The sequence below is a fragment of the Pteropus medius genome, unplaced genomic scaffold, assembly GCF_902729225.1.
Source record: "Pteropus medius unplaced genomic scaffold, Ma_sr-lr_union100, whole genome shotgun sequence".
Classification (NCBI taxonomy): Eukaryota; Metazoa; Chordata; class Mammalia; order Chiroptera; family Pteropodidae; genus Pteropus; species Pteropus medius.
Genome location: NW_024340696.1, coordinates 1,543,781 through 1,566,586, shown reverse-complemented (window position 1 = coordinate 1,566,586; position 22,806 = coordinate 1,543,781). Strand labels below are relative to the sequence as shown.

Below are 22,806 nucleotides of genomic sequence, written 5' to 3'. Positions count from 1 at the left end.
TAAAAAAAAAAACACCTTTTTTCCCTTCTCCCTGCTTCACTATGGATACATTTTAATGCTGTATCTTAAAGTTCACTGATCTTTTCTTCTGCCACTAATTCCATCAAATGATATTTTCACTTCAGATACTGTAATTTCCATCTCTACAAGTTCTATTTGGATTTTAAATATCTTCTCATATTCTCCTATGTTCATTTAAAAGTAGTTGTTTCAACTTGCTTGTGTGCTAATCCTATCATTTCTGGGTCTGTTTCTATTGACTGATAGTTTCCTACATTCAGTATTTGACTGAATGCTGGTCATCGTGAATTTTATGTTGTTCAATGTCTGAGTTTTGTTGTTTCCTTTCTTGTCATTAACGTTACTTAAGTTTCAGTTTGTTTCATTTCAAGGATTATTTTTAAGATTGATTAGGAAGTATTCAGAGTAGCCTCTATTCTAGGGATACTTTATTCCCACTATGAAGCTATAGTCCTGAAATCTCTACTGAATAGAGTCTTAATGGACTTCCCACTCTAGCTTGTTGAAACTTAAATACCACAGCCCTGTGCAAACTCAGAACTGTTTGGTTCGCAGCTGCCCCAGCTGCTTTGCCTGACCTCAAGCACTCGTCACTGTTAAATCTTATGTATTCTTATAGTTTTAATTATCTTTTCCCTGAGTTACTAATGATGTTGAATATCTTTTCATTGAGGTTTGTTATACATTGAGCTTTCCTACAGTAAAGGTGACAAGAAAACTTAGATGTAATAAAAAGTTAAAAAAAAAAAGTTCCATAATTAAATTCTAACTTTTGGAATTTAGTATAGTATAGCATGAAATAACTATGGATACTCATATAAGTGAACGATCAATGAAGCACACAACAAAGGAATGTAGAAGTGCAGGCCTTGAAAACTGTGTTACTATTTGAGGAGGTGAGACAGTGGAGTTCATTCTAGACAAATATATTTTTAATATCATAATTACTGAATGACAGTCTCTGTAATTTATACTTTACTTACCTCTATTGGCAATTTTTCTCTTTAGTCACTTGGAAAATGAAACTATTTTCTTTTGATTATATTTACGACTTAGTAAACACTAGTTACTAAGAAAGAAAAGTTTAAAGAAAAGTTTTCTGAATTATTCTGTGGTACTCAAAATAATAGCTACATAATATGTAACACACATTTGAACTGGCAGAAATTGGATGTAAATCAAAGTTTTCTTTTAAATTACTTCTTTAATGAAATAATATGCCATCTAAAATTTATGTAGATGGTAAGCACTAAGAACATTTTATCTTAGCATCTGTTATACTGCTTCAAATACAGTGGGCATATAAAAAGTGGTTGTAGAATGAATAAATATTGTTTACTTCAGAATGAATGACATTCAAGACATTCCCCCCATGCTTCACTTTTCTCTCTCACCTGCTTTAACTGAAAATGGCTTTTCCAATAGAAATATTGTTTGTTTCCAGTGTGTTGTGGTGCTCTGGGGGCCCGTAGAAAACAAGACCTGCATTGGTAGAGTTTGAGAGTATCTGATGAAGTACAGATTTTTAATATCATGGTACATTAATTTACTACATCAAATATAAGCTTCAATTGCTTACAATAGCAAAATGCTTAGGATCAAACACCTTGGGGCACAAAAATAAAATATAGTGTATTTCACATAATTAATTCTTATGAGACAACTCATGATACTTACTCTGTTGCGGCAATTCTTCTCAAAATATATATCAAAGTAGCCAGCAATTGCCTGTTTAAAAAAAAAAGGAAAGGAACACAAATAACTATTAAACTAATTACATGACATAATTAGTTATTCAGTCTTTTAAAACGTGGCAAATATAAAACAATTTCAAAGACAAATACCTCTTAAACTTATGGCAGGTCACTATTTATCCTAGAAAAGATGTTATAAGTAAAAGTTAAGTAATATAGTTTGGCTTTCCCCCACAGAAACTATATAAAATAAGGGTAATAAGGCTAATCAAATAATCAATATGTTTTATTAGAGAAATGACCACGGTAGACTACTTTGAAAGTTACATGGAGAGAGAGAGAAGCTGAGTCGGCCCCTAGCTGACCCAGACTCTCTCACTCATATGCTGCCATGCAAGTTAAGCCATCTTGGACCCTCCAATTCTAGTCAAGCCTCCAGACAACGTCAGCAGCTTAAGAGACTCCAGAAAAGACCAGCAGAAGAACTAATAGATAAGTTCAGCCTAGACTACAGAATCGGAAACAAATCCAAATGATTGAGACTTTAAATCACTAAGTTTTAGGGTAGTTCAGTACACAGCAATAAGTAACTAAAACATACTCTTTATACAATGGCAACTCATTTAACTTTCTTCTGATATTGTGCATCCAATTTTAAAGCAAAGTACTATGAATGTTTTTGCAATGAGATCAATGGAATATCTGAATGTTACTTTTTCTTCTGAAAATGAAAATGAATAATAGTACTCAAGTGAAACTTATGGCTAAGCAATATTCAAAGGAGAAACTTCAAAGTAACTCTAAGGGTTACTGTGATATGAAAAGGTCTCTACAAAAAATTAGCATATTCAGATATATAATTTTCATTCATTTTTGTTTAAAATTTAAATGATACCACTTCTTTTTCTTTCACTAACGGGACTAGCTTGACTTAATATCTTTTTAAAACTGGCATTAAATAAAGCTTATAAAGTATTAAAAATAGGACACTGATTATTGAAAAATCACTACAAAGCTAATATGTGTACTCTGCTGCTTTTGTTGAGAATGTGAAGTTTTATTGATCTGTAGGGTCAATATAGACTGAATCCAAACCAAACTCAATATTTAATCTTAAGGTTCTTTATACTTTAGATACCAAAAGAGAAGTGAAATACTATATAATTCTGTCAAATAGAATTATAAAGCGATGGAGTAGTCAGCTATAGATTGTTATAGAAAACCACAGCTAATGAGAACATTCTAAAACACAACTTTTTTTTCAGTTGATTTCCTGATACCTCTCCATTGACTAATTTAACTGTTTTCTTAAGTTTTTTCCTGTTTGTCTATCTTGTTCACCACTATATCCTTAGTGCCCAAAGCAGTGCCTGGCTCATAGTACACAATTAGCATCTGCTGAGTGAATGTCCTATGGTATAGAATTCTATTACGGTTCTTAATATCCTACAATTTAGGTAGTTTGCCCTATCAAACTGCAATTTATTTAGGAGCAAAGCCTATGTCTAATTTATATTTCCATGCCTTTTACCTGGCACAAGTCTGTTATATAGTAGATTCTCAATAAATTTTAGTTAAATTAACTTTTAAGCCTTCAGTTTCTTAAATATAGCAAGCCTCATTACATAGTCAATACACTTTATAAAGTAATTGAATAACTAACAGATGGAACAACTATCAACTATGAAAAAAATGGAGAGCATGGGCCATATATGGGGAGGAGAGAGCTAGTGAAGAGGATCCCTTAATTCTTTGTATGAAGCTGCACAAGTCTCAGCCTAACTCCTGAACTATGTAGCTCAGATTAGATCCAAACCAAAATCACAAAGTCTCAGAGAACTGAACTAAAACCTGAATCACTGGCATAAGTCTCAGGATTAACTCCTGAAAAAAAAATGTGTGAAGAAAACCCAAATCAAGTAAAGGCTTAGAGACTAAAGTGAGATTTGAAAAACCTGTACAAGTCTCAGACTAATTCCTAAAGTGTGTATGTGCAAGAAAGACCCAAAACAGAATGAAACAGATTTGAACCACTGTCTGCCCAGATATTGCTGACAGAACTTATGTTATGAGTTGACTGCTTGCTAACACCAAACGTCAACATTCTCCAAACAATTACGACCGAAAATCCACACAACATAATATGCACAACATCTAGGATATAATCCAAAATTACTCAACTTACAGAGAAGTAGGAAAATGTAACCAACTCTCAAAAGAAAAGACAATCAAAAGACAGATGCTGGCACTATCAGATGAGACATTAAAACAGAAATTATAACTGTAATAGAAATTAGGCAATAGAAAACACATTGCAATGAATCATTATATGAGAATTCTCAGTAGAGAAATAGAAACTATTAAAAAATGGAAATTTCAGAATTGAAAAATGTAATAATAACTGAAAACAAAAAACTCCCTGGGCTGAATTGCAGAAGACGATGACAAAAAAAAAAAAAAAAAGTAGCAGCGAATCTGAAGATAGATCAATCAAAATTATCTAATTTGAAAAACCGAGGAGGAAAAGCCTGAAATAAAATGCACGGAGCCTCAGGGACCTGTATCTAACATATGTGTAACTGGAGGTCAAGAATGAAAATAAAAAGCTACTGAAGCAGAAAAAACCTTTTCGAAATTCTATATCCAACAAAAAATACTCGTCAGGAATAAAAGTAAAATAAAGACATTTTCAAGTAAAGAAAAACCAAAATAATTCACTGTCAATGGACTTTTTTAGAAGACATTTTAAAGGAAGTTCTTCAGGCTAACAGGTAATAATGCTAGAAGGAAACCTGAAACATCAGAGATCACAGAAGAACAACAGAAATGATAGTTGGGTAAATATAAAAACTACCTTTTCCTTGGAATTCCTTTACAATACTTACGGCTGTTTAAGGCAAAAATTATAACATCATTTTGGGTAGGGTTCAATGTTTGCACATGTAACCATAGAGATCAGTGCAGGAAGTGGGAGGGTAGGAGGGAGGAAGAGTGAAATTCCCACCAATACATACAAGTATTTATAAAATTTGGAACTGAAGAAGGCTTTTTCAGCCCCACACACAAGGCAGAAACTTAATCTAAGGGAAACTAAAAATTTTAGTATCTAAACTAAAAGACAACTAATCTGAGAATATTTGTGATATATAAATAAAACAAATGGTCATTTGTTCTTTGTACATTAAACTACTACAAATTAGTAAGACTACAATATGACAAAATAAATTAAGAAAAGACAAGGCAGGAACTTTATAAAAGAAAAATCAAATAATTAATAAGCGTTTGAAAAAAAATGTTTGACCTACTTAGAAAAAATAAATTAAAACAACCAGATATAATTTTCCTTGATCATGTTTGGGAAAACACTTTTTAAATGATAATATCCACAATTTGGTGAGCAATGTGGCATTCATGTTGGGAAAATAAACTGAAATAATCTTTCTAGAGGGAACTTAGCAATATGTATTAAAAGACAAAACATTTGTTTTAAAAAGAAGTCAGACATGAAACAGTACACACACTATGATTCCATTTATATATCAAAAATTCAAAAGCAGCAAAACTTATAGTGTTGTAAGTCAGTATAGTAGTTACTCTTGCAATAGGGGTAGAAACTAGAACGGGTAACATGGTGGGATCCTGGTTGCTGGTACTATTGTTTCTTAAACTGAGTGCTGGGTATGTGGTGATATTCATTCTAGGCAATTTTATCAAACTATGCTTTTGATTTGTGTGCCCTTCTGTTTTGTAAGTGTATGTTATGCGCGCAATTAAAATGTTTACATAATGTACATACTCACTGACCTATGTATTCTAAAATTATTCTATGTAAATTATTAAGAATGCTTGCAGCTATTTAGCCACAAAAGTCAATTTTAGCTCAAATTCTCAACAATAGGTGCGGTAATAAATCATAATACTTCCATATAATAGAATACCATTTTGGCCATCAAAAGTAATCTTGTAGATAAATACTGATTGATAAGCTATTTTTAATAATACTTGAATTAAATGATCTGCAGCATTGAATGGAGAGGCATTCAATTCAAGCATTACCTTTGTATCAGTTCCGACAGTGACCCCCAAATCACTCATCTTTCTAATCCCAAGGGCTAACACAGTGTCTAATATGTAGGAAAAACTAAATGAATTTGAAAAAAAAATGTATCCCTAAATAGTATTTCTACAAAAATGACATTTTCCAATAAAAGAGATCAGCAAATGCAAACTGAAAGCAGAATGTAGAGAAGATGTAAATGAAATGGTCATAGTAATAAGAAATTGCCAAACTATATGAAAACATTAAGACTTTTAATGATTTTAGTAACTGGGTTTCATTAAGGAGGGGTTTACTTTATAATTATTTGTTAAGGTACACATATGTTATGTTTTATGTACTCTTTACATTGTTACTAAAAAATAAAAAAGTAGAAAAAAATCCTAGTAAGCTAACAAAACTTTTTGTGAAAACAGATTCAGGTTTAAAAGAAGCTCTTATAACATTATCAGAAAATGTTACCTGAGTCTGAAATGTATAGCATACATGAACTTAAACATCATACATTTAACTCTGGTAAAAACAGATTGGCAATATTAATATAGTAGAACAATTACAGAATTTATATTATAGACTATATAATGATGAGGAGAGACTGATACATAAGTTTACAACAAAATTTAAAAATAAAAATAAAAATATTTGAGAATAAATGATATTTTAGAACTGTCTTCCAATTCCCAAATCCAATTATCTATGAAATTTACTTAAAAACAAACAAACAAATAAAAACTAACCCTCCTTCAAACCTCCAAAAATACAGTGGAAAAAAAAAATACTGGGTAGTTTGGGGTAACCAAATAACAATTTATAAGCCTCAAGGCAAATAAATAAATAGGAAAAAAAAAAATGAAAGATGTAATTAATTCTGGTTACGGGAAGTCACCAAAGATCCCTGACAAAATCTGAAATCACATCTATTTTATAGTTCCCTTTGAAAGGCAGCATAGTACCTTCAACTCCTCATGCAGATTTACCATCCTAATGCTGTTTGGTTGAGGGTAATATTAAAATCATTTCCACAACACACATTAAGCAGAAGCATGAGGAGCTGCTACAGAGAAATTCACCTGGGATTAAAAATTATGAGCAGATAATCTACTCATCATATAGTTAGCATTCACATAACTGAGAAAGTAGAATACTCTTGCTCTGAAAAACCAAAGAAAATTTCTGTTTAAAAATGGGTATCCTCAAACACAAGTAAGGCCAAGAATGCCCCTCAAAGGGAAAGGGCATTATTTTTTCTTTATAAGTAATCTTTAATGATTAAAACAGACATTAGAAAAAAAAAAACACCTTAAACTTGAAATAGTCATATAAACCAACTGAAATATGAGTAGTATATTTATTTCTGCAAAGCCATTATAACCAAATATGTCAACTGATTTGGGGACATTATGTTGCTGCAGAATATAAATATGCCATTTTTTTTTTCATTTTTAGTTTCACTACCTGTTACCATCACTTTAACAGGCTATCTCTAGATCTTTTAAATGTTAATTTCAAGGAATTTATCCTCTCTCTGTGGAAGTCATTCAAATATAAGAAAACAACCACCATAGGAAATTGAAAATGAAAACTAATAGGCAATGGTAATAAATAACTGTAGCACAGCTTGACATGTGCTTGAAAAAGATCAGATAAGTTAGAAAGCCTGACCACAGAATAAATTCTTCTTTTGTTCCACATATATATCTTGTCAGGGGCAAAGAGAACTGCTAAGAAAAAAAAAAAAAGCATCAAAATCAAATATCAATGGCAGCTAAATTAATCTGCAAGGCAAGGTCACATTAAATAAATAAAATTGCACTGAATTATACCACAGTCAGAAAAACTGTAGTTACAAATTCCCTTAGACTGAGAGAAGGGAGACTGAGTAGTAATTAAGAAGAAAAACAATGACAGAAAACAGAATGAAAGGAAAACATATGCATACAGTAAATTTCTGGGATAGTTTGATCATGCTTGTAATTTGATGAGAATCATTCACAATAACTTTGAAGAACAGGAAACTCTAATACAGGCATGTAGCTTTATTGTGCATCTTAAATACTCCTAAGCGTTAGAATATAGTTTCAGAATGCACTGTTTGTCTCTGCAGATTTCACAAAAAGAGAATAACACAGCATTTGTAAAATGAATCATTTAAAAGTCTGTTCTAAGCCATATTTTGCTTGTTTATCTCATACATATAAAGCTGGATGCAGTTCATTTTATACATGCTCATCTGAAAAACAATGACGAATAAAAATGAATTACTTTCTCATGTATTTTAGTGTTTTGACTTTTTTTAAAGAGGACATATCATGTGTGTATGTAACAGGATAGCAGCCAATGAAGTAAGATCAGACTAGACCTTATGAGGAAGAGGAAATTAAAAATTATCATTATCACTATCACCTGCAGGGAGTAATTTATCATTTCTGTTCTTCATTGGTATCATGTTCCAACAGCGTGTGGTTACAGCAGATACAATTAGGCAGCTGTCCACAGAAGTAGGAGGATAATGTGCTTTTGATGGAGTTTATCCAAGCATGGAGATAGAGTGCTTGTAATCCATGCAGCAGAATCACTATAACAAAAATACAACTCATTTTTTGTTGGAGTATTTCTTTCAAAATCTTAATTTAGAATTTAAAAAGCCAACTTATGAATCTAAAGCAAGTAAAGGAAGAGTAAGAAGATAATGCATGAAAATTATTATAGCTTACATCACTGTATATGAACCAATCAGTTGAAAATACAAACAAAAGCCATACAAGCTGCTGCAGAGAGTATGAACTCTGCTAGTGATAACTGGTATTTTAACTAAGACAACATAAACAACAAATATGAAAATTATATATTATGATTGTTTCCCAGTATTAACTACACCTTAAATTATGGACTCTTTCTTCTTCAATTAATTTTCTATTTTATCCCAAGAGAAAAATTGCGTCTTTTCTTTCATGATTCCTCTAGGGAACAATATACATTAAGTCCATATATTTCTCAAGGGATATTGTCAAATTGAGCAGTTAGAAACAGAACAAGCAATATGGGAAGTAGCAAAACAGATAATAGGTCTAAAAATATTTCAAAAGGTACTTTTACTAAAAACTTCAATATAATTAATTTTTTATCTACTTGAAATATTCTCAGATTATAACTGAAACTCTTTTTAAATTTACTCAGATCACTCTCTTGTAATTTCAAAATTGCTTATTATGGTGATTTTAGGGAGCAGAAGAGATCACCTCCTCGGAGTCTAAAACATAAATACTGACATTTCATAAAGTGATACCTTCCATGCCTTAACTGCTCTACATTTCTTCCTAGCTATAAACACAACATATTGTTTTATACATTCAATATTCATTGAGATTTACCAATATCTTCACTTTTTAAAAACCTTTTAAAGTATAATATATATGTCAAAATTTTACACATAAGTGTACATTATAGTGAATTTTCAAACAGAATACAGCTGTGAAACCCACACTCACATCAAGAAATAGAACATCCAGCATCCGAGTAATTCCTTTAATCCTAGGCACCCCCACAGCATATCTACTATCCTGATTTCTCCCCGCTCCCAGCTTTACTGAGATGTAAATGACACATTATATTGTGTGAATTTAAAATGTAGAATGTATTGATTTAATACATATATATCGCAAAATGATTACCACTATAGTGTTAGCTAGCACCGTCATCACATCACATAATTATCAGTTCTTTTTTGTGGTGAGAACATTTAAGATCTACTCTCTTGGCAACTTTCAAGTATATAATATAGTATCATTAACTATAATCACCATATATACATTAAATCCCAGAACTTATTTAACTTATAACTAGAAGTTTGTAACCTTTGACTAATATCTCCCAATTTCCCCCAGACACAGGTAACCACTATTTTATTGTTTCTATGAGTTTGGCTTTTTTAGATTCCACATATGATAGCATACAGTATTTGTCCTTCTTTCTTTGACTTATTTCACTTAGCATAATGCTTTCAAGGTCCATCCTTGTCACAAATGGCATGATTTCCTTTTTACGACTGAATAATATACCATTTTACATGTATATATAATATGCATATATATGTATATACGTGTATAGATATCTATATGTGTATATCTATTTATCTCAATTCTTTATCCATTCATCTGTTGATGGATACTTAGGCTGTCTCCACATCTTGGCTATTATGAATAATGCTACAATGAACATGGGGGTACAGATATCTCTCCAAGATCCCTTTTTTTATTTCCTCTGGATATATACCCAAAGTGGTATTGCTGGATCATATGGCAGTTCTACTTTTAATTTTTTGAGGCACCTCCATCCTCTTTTCCACAGTTGCTGTTCTAGTTTACATTCCCACCAACAGCGTGAAAGGTTTCCTTTTTCTCCAATCCTCACCAACACCAGTTATCTTACTACTATCCTGATTTCTAAGAGCAGATTAATTTCTGTTATAATATACTGCAACATAAATGGAATCATTCATCCTGTAGTCTTTTGTGCCCAGCTAACTTTCCTTACTATTGGTTTTGAGATTCACTTATGTTGCTGTATATTACCTAAACTGTTATCCTGCTGTAAGGTATATGTGACTAAGCAATTTATTTATCCAGTGTAGTATTGACAGGCATTAAGTAGTTTTAAGTTGAAGCTTTTATGAATAGTGCTATGAACATTCTTTCATGACCATGTCTTTTCATGAACATATGTACTCACTGCTGTTGGGTACATACCTAAGAGTGGAACTACTGGGATGTGCATATTTACCACTTTTGTTAATTTAAATTTTTTCTTGTATTTCTGGCCTTCAGTGATCATTTTCAATTTGCCTGGATACCTGTTAGTATTTCCTTTAGTAGAGTTTCTGGGACAAATTATTTGTTCATCTGAAATGTCTTTATTACAGCTTCATTCTTAAAAGATATTTTAGTTGGGTAAAAATCAGCGTTGGCAGTTATTTTCTTTCAGCAAATTGAGGATTGTCACCAATGAACCACCTTCTGTCTTTCTGATTCTATTGCTCCTATTGAGGACTCATCTACCAATCTATTTACTATTTCCTCTGAAGATAATTCCAATGCTCTACTCACAGCCTCAATGACTACTTTTAAATTTTCTCCTTGGTTTCTACAGTTTACTAGGTTGTATCTAGATGTGGATTTCTTCTCCTTCTTTTAAATTGAGATATAATTCACATTCCATAAAAATTGTCTTAATAAAGCTGTGTAATTTAATGTGTTTTTTTTTTAGTATATTCAGAGTTGTGCAACAATCACTACAATCTAATTTCAGAACATTTTTATTACCCCCAAAAGAAACCTTTTTTCCAATCTTCCTCTCACAACTGCCCTGTCTACAGATTTGCCTATTCTGAACATTTTCTATAAATGGAATCCTTTTGTGGCTGGCCTCTTTCACGTAGCCTGATGTTTTCAAGGTTCACCCATGATGCGGCATGTATTAGTACTTCATTCTGTTTCATGGCCAGACATTTCATTGTATAGAACATTTTACTTATTCATTCTTCAGGTGACACATCTGGATTACTTTTACTTTTTAGCTATCATGAATAATGCATAAGGATGTGGACATATGTTTTCATTTCTTTTGAATACATACCTAGAAGTAAATGGATTTTAAAATTAATCCTACTCAGGTTATTCTATGCTTCTTGAATTGTAGCTCATTGTCTTTCATTTGTTTTAGAAAATTCTCAGCCATTATCTCTTCAAATATTATTTGAAATATTTCATCTCCTTTCTTTTGGGACTCTCCTTAAACATAAATTAGAACTTTTCTTGTATCCTCTATATCTCTTGTCCTTGCCAATGCCTTATCTTTCTACCTCTGTGTTTCCTTCTGGATATTTCCTCCTAATCTAAAATCCCAGTCCAATAATCCTCTCTGCACTACTGTGTTAAGATCTGCTGCTAAACTCATCTTTAGTTCAGTTTTGGAATATCTGTTTAGTTCTTTTTCAAATCTGCTATTTTTTAAATGTTTGCAATACATTTTTTTGAAATTGATGATTTCCTTTGTCTTTGAACCCAGTAAGCACAGTTATTATAAAGTCTATATCTGATATATCTAATACCTGGAGCACCTGGAGCTCTGTTTTTATTGCCTACTATTATAGCTGGTTCTTGATTTATGCTGTCTTGTGTCCTTGTGTGACTGATTACCTTTGATTATGTTCTAAACATTACATTTGAAAACCTGTTTGTAGAAATCATTTCAAACCTGTAACAATAAACTTCTAGAAAGAATTTGTTTCCGGAGGGAACGTGGGGGAGCTAACAAAAACCAAGATCATCTTAATCTAATAATGGGGTTTAGTAGAGCTTAAGGCTTAAAACTGAAAACTATTTTCTGGATCACCCAGATGATTTAAAGCTGGGCTACAGTCCATGCAAGGGCTCATTTACTTGTGTTTTACCCTATTTTTAGGTGTGGTCTTTCAGGGTCTCAATGAAAAGCATTGGAAAATTATAAGGGCCCCATTTTTTGTATTCCTATCCACCTGATGCTATCAAAACGGCTATACAAGTCTTTTAGCTATTTCCTCTGAATTGGTAAATGCCTATAGGGCAAAAGCAGTCCCTAATGTCAGTCTCATTCTTTAGATTTCCTCCTTCTCTAAGTCTTGACTACCTTCAAACAGATAATATTTTATTTTTTAGCTCTTACAGTTGTTCTCAGCAAAAGGGTTATTATATTTTATATAGTCCACCACTACAGAAGCCAGATTCCTTACTGCACTGTTTTTTCCCTCTATCTAAGGCCAGCCCCCTGCCTATTACACTCTCTTCCATTCTCTAAACCAGTTCCTTCTCACTTGTTATGTCTCAGTTTAAATGCTACTTCTTCTGGGCAGTTTTCCTTAATACCACAGAGTAGATTCTAATACATCCATTAAATGTCCCTGCATTCCCTGTAATAACACTGTATTCATAATTCTTTTTGTTCCATTTCTTTTGTACAATTGTAGACCCCTATATAGATTCTTAAGGGCAATCTCACCGTATCTGTGTTCACCTCCGAGCTTAATGCCTGGGCATTCTACCTAAACAGTGAAAACAACTATGTAGTTACAAAGGCATGAAATAACCTAGAATGTTCAGAGACTACAAGAAAGGTTTGTTAATTGAATGAACAAATAAATAAATGATGAAGTGATATAATATGTGCAAAAGAAAACCATGATGTTTTACTTATATTATAATGTCCTATTCTTTTCATTCAAAACTGATATTAGATGTCAGCTACTTTAGAGAACTATTTCCTGATGTCTGTACCAACAACAATTAATCACTCCCCATTAACTTGGTACATTTGATATTAGGAAGGCTTTTGGGAAGAAGTCATACCTAAGGTAAATCCTTAAATGTGAAAAGAATTATAAAGGAAAAGTGAGTAAGAGGGTGTCAGGCCAAGGGTATCTTTTATATGCTTCTACTATTAAATTCTAGTATAGAGCACTGTATTACAATTATCTATTTATATAGCCTCTCCTACTAAATGAGGTCTCTGGAGTCAGAGACTACATTCTTTGTATTCACAGTGCTCAATATGAAAGCTAATACATAGGACTAGTACTCAACACATGTTGCTTGAATAAAAAGTCATCCTGAAAAGTTTTTTTTCCCCTGTGCTTGACACTTAAAACCCATGGCTTCCCTAGATTTCTATCTCTTCCTGCTTCCTGACACATCATGTTTCTCACTACTTGGCATCAACACTTATGTTTCCTTATATTCCATTTTTCATGCTGTTTTCTAAAGTTCGTAAAAATTACTCACATAAGGGCTCTATTGGCCCATTCCTAGTTACTTAAAAGGCAGAAAGTACTATCAATGATAAGTAAACATTATATTTTTAAGAAACAGCAGATTTATTGAATTTAAAAATCAAAACAGAACAAAAAAGGAATTAATTTTTTGACTGCTGCAGAGGTTTAAAACTGAACACTATTAAAATTCCTAACCTCGGATAGCCATAGCAATCTTGAGAAAGAAAAAAAAGGTGGAGGTATCACACTACCCTATATCAAACTATATTACAAGGCTACAGTAATCAAAACAGCATGGTACTGGCATAAAAAAAAAAGATACATTGACCAATAGAACAGAATAGAGAACCCAGAAATAAATCCACGCCTATACGCTCACTTAATATATGACAAAGGAGGTAAGAATATACAATGGGGTAAAGACAGTCTCTTCAAAAAATGGTGTTGGGAAAATTGTACAGATATATGCAAAAAAATAAGCTGGACCATCTTCTTACACCGTATACAAGAATTGACTCAAAATGGATTAAAGACTTAAATGTAAGACCCGAAACCATAAAACTTCTAGAAGAAAACATAGGCAGTAAACTCTCTGCTATTACTAACAGTAATTTCTTTTCAGATATATCTCCTCAGGCAAGGGAAACACAAGAAAAACAAATAGGACTATATCAAACTCAAAAGTTTTGGTACAGCACAGGAAACCATCAACAAAACAAAATGACAACCGACTGAATGGGAGAAGATATTCGCTAATGATACTTCTGATAAGGGGTTAATATCCAAAATATTATACAAAAGAACTTATACAACTCAACAATAAAAAAACCAACAATCCAATTAAAAAATCGGCAGAAGACCTGAATAGATACTCCTCTAAAGAGGAAATACGGATGGCTAATAGACATATGAAAAGATGCTCAAGGCTGCTAAACACCAGAGAAATGCAAATTAAAACCACAATGAGGTATCACCTCACATCTGTCAGAATGGCTATCATCAATAAATCAAAAAACAAGTGTTGGCAAGGATGCAGAGAAAAGGGAACCCTCATACATTGCTGGTGGGATTGCAAATTGGTACAGCCACTATGGAAAACAGTATGGAGGTTTCTCAAAAATTAAAAATGGATATACCTTCTGACCCAGCAATTGCACTTCTGGGTATTTATCCAAAGAAAACAAAAACAATAATTCGTAAAGATCTATGCACTCCAATATTCATGGCAGCACAATTTACAATAGCCAAGATATGGAAGCAACCTAAGTGCCCATCAACAGACGATTGGATAAAGAAATTATGGTTCATACATACAATGGAATATTACTCAGCCATTAAAAAATGATTAAATCCATTTGCAATGACATGGATAGACCTAGAGGTTATTATGCTGAGTGAAATAAGTCAGAGAAAGATAAATACCATATGATTTCACTTATATGCAGAATCTAAGGAACAAGAAGAACAAACTAATCAAAAACATATTCATAAATATAGTGGACAATTTGGTGACAGACAGAGGGGAGTGAGGTTGGGGGATTGGGAGAATGGGGTAAAGGGTTAAAGAAGTACAAATTAGTAGTTGGTAATTGGTCACGGGGATGCGGAGCACGGCAGAGGGAATGCAGTTAGCATTAATATGATGGCTAGGTGGAGGGCCAAGGGAGGGAGCAATTGGAGGGATCGTTTTATGAACTATATAGATGTCTAACCAATGTACTGTTTATTTGAAGCTAATTTAAATAAATAAATTTAAAAATTCCTTTTTATGGTTAGGTGATCAAACTCCACCAAATGCTACTTGTTTTTATAAGTCTTTAGAAGTATAAATTAAGAGAGGAAAATTAAAAGAAACTCTAACAGGCGGGAAAAGAGGAGCAGGTAGAAGATGTGATAAACTTTATTTTCCAGAAATGAATAGGATTTTTTTATCTCTTTTGAAAAGTGAGGTAAAAAGATGACTACTACCTCCCCACCCGAGCCCTTCTAAACAGTACCTAACACCTGGGGTAAGAACTAAAATCTGGTAGTACTCATTTATGTTTGTCTAGAGGCTGCATTTTAGAGGCTGCGATTTTTTAAAAAAAGTAATTATACTAGTTATAAGTTATGGCTTTATATTTGTAATTTCAGGGTTTTCTGTTTGTTTTTATTTGTAATCTCTGCACACTGCTGAGTGAGACAATGACTTACATCTCTAGGGCCCTGGAACTCAGTCTGGCTCATCTCATATTCATGGGGTTGAATGCTGAATGTAAGAATAAGGATAAGAAAAATCAGATTGACCACTGTGATGTAGCCTTTGGGGACAACCAGGACACATCATTTGTTAAAGAAAAGGGCATTCTGTAATAGTTACGTCATTGTCTTAGTGACCAAGAAATTAAAAACGTGACTGCAAAACTGCAGGCAAAAAGAGTGATTTTGCTTTGAGGAGGAGCTGATTTACATGAATATGGCATTTTGAAAGAAGGTCTCATTTCTCTCCTACATTAGCTATTCAGGCATCAAAGAGTTTTCATTGCACACCTTTGCCTATAAAGAAACTGTTCTCTGAGGTGTTACAGTCAAATAAGTTATGCTTATTTGATCCTGGTGGAATAAGTAAATCTATGAAATCACGCAATCCTAAATCCGCATAACCAAATGGATAAGTTAACAATAAAACAAACAATACTTTCTATAAAAAAGCAGCAAGATAAAAAAGTGAATGGCAATATTAATTGGATGATTTTATGAATATTTTCTAATGTGCCAGGCATAGTGGTAAATGCTTTTATGTATTATCTCATTTAGTACTTAAACTAATACGTAGGATGTAGTATTGGTATTGTTATTTCCACTTTTCAGATAAAAAATTTGAAGTTTGGAGAAATTAAATACTTCTTCTAAAGTCATACTGGTAAACCTGGCCCATTGGATCTAAAGTTGAAGCTTTTAACCACAGTGCTACATTATCACTGTTTAAACTTTCCTCTGATTTTAATCATTTTCAGAAAACAACATTCTATTTCAAGATTGGTCCTTTGCTCATTCAGTTTTCAAGAAAAGAGGAAGAAGAGCTGATTTTAGTAAACACTAAGTTCTGAGCCATCTGGCCTATAGAACAAAAATTTATTTTTCCAGTTCCTGACTCCTCTTCCCATTAGGACTCATCTTCCTATGAATATATACCAGTATTCACAAAGGTCTGAAAACATTAGGTGCTTAAGGATTTTTAGGAGATCTGAATGTCAGAATTTATGATGGCATCTGCCTAAGCATAAGTCAAAAGGAATCTGAACTGAGAAGATTACTTCCTTATATGTCATTAGACCAGGGAAAACTGCCTGAATCAAAGAAGAAAACACCTGGTCAAACTCATTTATTATCACAACCTAATAATTCTTATTGGCAGCCTCTGAGATAAGTCTAAGGAGAACTCCCCTGGTATCTCTAATCAAGAACCCACTCTTATTAATTAGATTGTAAATAAACAATTTTTATGCTTATTGCTGTGCTTCAGATAAGTATCTCAGTCCTGCTTGGGTGTGATTATTTTTCTCATAAATTTATTCTGACCTTTGGTGTTGCTGATTTCAAGCATAACCTATCTAGAAGTAAATTATGATTGTAATGTAGCTTAAGAATTTCAACATTCCACTCAAACTGTATTTTAGGACAATTTTATGTTCAAGTCCTTTAATAAAATAACTCAATTATAGGCTTCAAAATCAATGTTAATGAATTTTTAAAAGATTCAGAGGCCTTAATTACAGCATGGCTTTCAAAAGAGGATCAAGTGTAGGGATCTCCATCCACTCTAAGGACAAGTCATTTTACTCAACTTCAAGGTTCCTTATTTTATGGACTTTTGCATTCTTTCTGGGTAGGTTTAAATAACAGTTTAATATTGGATGTGGTTCTATAGTGTAGTGTTTAGCATGTCTGCTTTACACGCAGAAGGTCCTGGGTTCGCGCCCCAGTGGAGTCACCGTCCATGGTCTACGGCCAAGCCTCCCTGAACAAGCTCAATGTCTGATCTCGGAAGCTAAGCAGGGTTGGGCCTGGTTAGTACTTGGATGGGAGACCACCTAGGAAGACCAGGTGCTATAGGCGTAAAAAATAAAAAAAAAATTAGGGATTGTAAACTGCCAAGGTCCTTGCAATCTGTGAGGTTAAACAAGGGTTGCCTCGCCTAAAAAAAAAAAAGTAGATGGCTTGTAACAGAGTGTCATGTTGTATTAAAAATATATACTTTTAGAGACAACAATCACATGCAGTCCAGCAAGATGCTCATACTAGAGAAATACTTGGAAGCCGATAATATTTGAAGAAATGACAGATGTGTTTTTTACTTCGTGCTAATTATGGGGCACATGTTCACTAATTAAAATGGAGGGTAGAATCATCTGCACTATTTAGAACATTACTTCTCTCACAAACTCTTTTTCTTTTTTTATTAAATGGTTAATTTAGATTAAATTATATTTACACATAATGCTACTCCACTGGATTTGCTTTTTAATAAAAAGCTTTTAGAGTCCACTAACCTCAAGAAGCGGCACGGGTTAAAACATATACTCTAGTTCAAGAATGATTTATGTAATTTTATGATTGCCTAAAATGCATTGTTAAACAGCATCAGTTTATTTGGGAGATATTTTTAAAAATATCCTCCTACGAAACATTCTTTGATTCTACTCATATATCATACCTGGACCAAATATATCACAAGTCTGACTTGACAAGACAGGCCACAGAAGAACATTCCAATTCCCTACTGGACATAACTATCTGCCTACCTCAAAGGCATTTCAAATGCAACATATTGGAATCGCCACTGTTACCTCTTTCCCTCACCCCCTTACCTAAACATCCTCAAGTCCTATCAATTTTAACTTCTAGGTAGGTCTTAAATATGTCTACTTTTCTCCACCTCCACTAAAACTACCTTTGTGTGAGTCATTGTCATTTCTTGCCTGAGTTTTATAACAGCCTACCCACTGGCTTCTCATATCCACCCAGGTCTCCTATTTGTTCTCCAGCCATGGTCTAAGGAAAAGACCAAATAGTACAAAGTGTTAAATGATCTGGACAGCTCTCTACATTTCTTAAATACTATGGTCTACTTGTTCTAGCCATGCTGGACTCCTTTCAGTTCTTTTTATTCATCAAGCTTCTGACTACTAGATGTCCTTTACCTGGTTTGTTTTGATGAATATTTTAATTGAAATATCACATATATGCAAAAAATACAGAGATATTTCTTTCAGCCAGTGTGAATACCTATATATTTTTTAAAAATTTTATTGAAGTATACCAGTATAAAATATACAACACATATATAAAAGTAAGCAAATCATTGGGATATATCTTAGTGAACTTTTACAAAGTTCCAAATCAAGATACAGATCCCTCCCAAGATCCTAGAGCCTTTATTATCCCCTTTCCAATTATTAAGTCCTCCCACAAAATAACACTGTTCTGATATTTATCACCATATATTAGTTTAGCTTATTTTAAAATTTTAAATACTGAAACTTTTCTGTATCTGTCCTTTTTGCTTTTTTAAATGAACACTGTGTTCATGAAAATCATTCGTGTTGTAGTACATAGTGAAGATCACCTTTTTTCATTGATGTACACTACTCCATAAATATACCATATTTACTCATCCATTCAACTACCAATGAAATGTTTGGCTTGTTTCTAGTTTGGGGCTATAACGACGAATGCTGCAATGGACATTCTTGTACATGCCTTTTGGTGAACATATGGACACATTTCTGTTGTTTAAAGCATGAGATGGTTAAGCCACAGGGTATGCATGTGTTCAGCTTTCGTACCTATAGCAAGTAGCTGAGTTGTATAGAAATAACTTATCTCAGTGCAGTATCTCTGCCTCATGTGTATTTCTTAAATACTAGTCACTGGTATGATTATTTAAAAATATCCAACTATGAAAAATTTCAAACAAATATACACTTAGAGAACCTCTGAGTACTTGTCACCCATAGTCAACAGTTATCAGTATCTGCCACATTTACTTTATCTATACTCTCTCTGCCCCCTGCCCCAACCCCCATTTTTTGTTGAACTATTTTGAAGCAAATGCCTGATATCATGTCATTTCTCTTCTACATACTTCAGTTTACATCTCTAAAAAGTATGGACATTTTCTTATATAACTATTATGCTTCTATCACATACAATCAAATTCTCAATAATTCTTTGATTTATCTAATATTCATAAGATGCATTTTGCTGTTTCCCCATTAATGCTTCATGGACAGAACTGTCTGTTTGGCTTGTTACTACATTCCCAATGCCTTGTAGCTTATAGCACATATTACTAAACAAAACACAATTACCAGGAATAAATTAAGAGATTTAAGTATTCTACCACCATCTAAGCTTAACTACAAAAGTTCAGGTTTCAGAAAAAAGTAGAAAGTTCAGGATCATGCCCTCAATCACATGGTCATTTATAAAAGGAGAAACCTAAAACTGACTGTAAAAGTAGAATCACAAATAGAAACGTTCTTCCCCCACCAAAGACATAAAATTTACTTAATGAAGCCTATTAAAATATATACCAGATGTCCCCCTAAAATCTATGATGCAAGTTCGAGACAAGTCTTACTAATTCTAAGCAGCACAGATGTGTTTTAATAATTAGTTTCTTGAGCTGATTAGCTTTGCAAGGTCAAAACAAGGTCAATTTACACCCAAAAGTACGAGGAATTGATTAAATATCCAGGAATGAGTTTAGAATTAGTAGGTTTTTACTGTCAGAGACTTTCCAAAAGCCTTGAAAGAAGATTTAAAGAACACTATTGCAAAGAAATGGGCTCGTCTGAATTTTTTTCTTATGCCATTAGAAAAATTTAAAGCTTATTTAAAAAGTAAAATGGAAACAAAGAGTACTATGAGTAAGGAATCACTAAAGTTTGAATTATAAACATTTAAATGTTTCTATTAATAACATCTGGATTAGTCTTAGAAAATCATAACTCAAAGACTTGTTTTGACTTCATCCAAAGCTAAATATCTGTGCCTGTTATCTTTCTACCATTTACCAAGTATCATCAAAAAAAAGAAAGAAAGAAAGAAAGAAAGAAAGAAAGAAAGAAAGAAAGAAAGAAAGAAAGAAAGAAAGAAAGAAAGAACGAACCCATACAATTTATTTCTGGTTCATTAACTTTTATTTTTATTTGCTTTTCTTAACTTTTAAAAAATTCTAAATACCATCTTCTGAGAATAAATGCCATCTTCTCAAGAACATGACTCAGCTAGACTGTTTATTCTTCAAGATTCACTTTGAAACTCAGCCCTTACTTTGTCTACTAGTTCTCAACTAGATAATGAACCGTGCCAAATCCAGATCAGAACCTTTCCTCTCCCCTTTAACTCTTTGCTCTACATTGAGAGACCTGAAAATCAGATCTCCCAAACATCATAAAATCCTGACTATGTCTTCCTCCCTTAACTTAGTTTGATGGTCTTCCCAGAAGTTGGCAAGAGGGTGGGGCCTGATCTTGTGCTAGAGACATTGGAAATTAACTGCAGTGGCACAAAGCCCTGACCAAACTCAACTCCAGATTAAATGATGAATGTATTAGCCCCTCATCCTAGCTACCAGACAAGTGAAGGCCCTTCTAGGGGAAAATATTACCCATTTTAGTCTGTACTATTTTTTATACAATGTCTAGCATAAAATATAAAATTATGAAATATGAGATGAAACAAAAAATATGACCCGTAATTCAAAAAGAAAAAAAGGCAATAGAAGTAGATTCACAGATGATTCAGGGAATTTGCAAACAGACCTTAAAAGAATAATTATAAATAATGTTAAGGAATTTATATAGAAAGATTGACCAAAGTGCTTAAAAAGATGAAAAATGTCAAAAATTGAAAAAAAAAATTCTGGAATATTTAATTATTTTATTATCCATTTATTTATTTATTTTTAGGCGAGGCAACACTTGGTTGACCCTACAGATTGCAAGGACCTTGTCAGCTTACAATCCCTTATTTCTTTTAATTTTATTTTTTACACCTACAGCACCTGGTCTTCCTACGTGGTCTCCCATCCAAGTACCAACCAGGCCCAAGCCTGCTTAGCTTCCTAGATCAGACGAGATTGGGCTTGTTCAGGGTGGCATGGCTGTAGACAGGAATAAAATATTTAAAATACAATATTTTTGGATATTATAACAGCAGAAAGAATACAGATGAAGAACAGTGAATTAAAAACTAGGTGAAGAGAAATTATGCAAAAATGCACTTATGAAATGGCTACCTTTTCCTTCAATGTTTTCATTCTTGGAAATAGAATAGGCTTCTTAATTTAAAATAAAACATTTTTTTTTGTGGAGGGAGGGGGAAAAGTTTTTTTCTTTCTCATAAAATATTAGCTATAAAATTTAATGACCAACTATAATTCTTCCTCCAGAAAATACCTCTCTTCTGTGCTCCCAATCCTAGATCACCAATGTCTATATCTCTATATACATACTGAAATGTTTTTAGCATCTGCCTCCTGTCACATAAGTACCTTTTCAAAACAGATAATTGGTTTTTCCTTTCTCTTTCCTTCCTTTCTTTCGCTTCCCCTCTACCTCCCCTCACTTTTGTGTCCACAGATTTCAGACAAGTACCTGGCACATAATCAATATTTAATATTCATTTAACAAACTTAAATATCTGTCACTATAAATTTATATTAATAGAAAAATTTTAAAAGTTATGATAAAAATTAAATAACCCTCAAATACCACTGTACTTGTATTTATGTACTTTAATAAAATCTAAGACTTTATTTTAAGAGGTTTTTAAATATAAATATAAAGAAGTCTGCTGTTCATAAACTATATAAATGTCTAATTACTATGTTGTACACCTGAAACCAATATGATATTATATGTCAACTGTAATTAAAAAATAAATTTTAAAAACGTTTTAGGAAAAAAATATGAAAAAAAAGTCTGCTGTTATTATTTACTCCATTGGTTCATCTTTAATGTAACAACTGTAGTAAAAGTAAAATGCCTAGAAAAAATAATGTTTCTTGTTAAATAAGGTTTAAAAACGTATTTATGGACGTTTATACAAATTGAACATTATTCCAGTGCATGTGAATAGGTAGAATAAAAGAAAACCTAGTGCTGAAATTAAGACATAAAAATGATTGCTTTAAGAGATGATGTATCAACCAAAAATCTTTACATATCAAAGATAACATTTAT

At 32.7% G+C, this 22,806-nt stretch overlaps 1 protein-coding gene and 2 pseudogenes across 1 annotated transcript in view; 1 reads left to right on the top strand and 2 right to left on the bottom strand.

Moving 5' to 3' along the window:
* The window catches only part of PRMT3 (protein arginine methyltransferase 3), a 102,995-nt gene that overhangs the window by 11,067 nt on the left and 69,122 nt on the right, over nt 1-22,806 (bottom strand). Inside the window, exons 14-15 of the mRNA XM_039865583.1 lie at nt 1,699-1,749; nt 1,416-1,503 (exon numbers count right to left, since the gene is read on the bottom strand). Coding sequence (XP_039721517.1) covers nt 1,416-1,503; nt 1,699-1,749 — 139 coding nt within the window. The remainder of the gene's footprint in view (nt 1-1,415; nt 1,504-1,698; nt 1,750-22,806) is intronic.
* LOC120610450 (uncharacterized) lies at nt 17,556-17,671 on the top strand (annotated as a pseudogene).
* Nucleotides 21,615-21,733, bottom strand: LOC120609543 (uncharacterized; annotated as a pseudogene).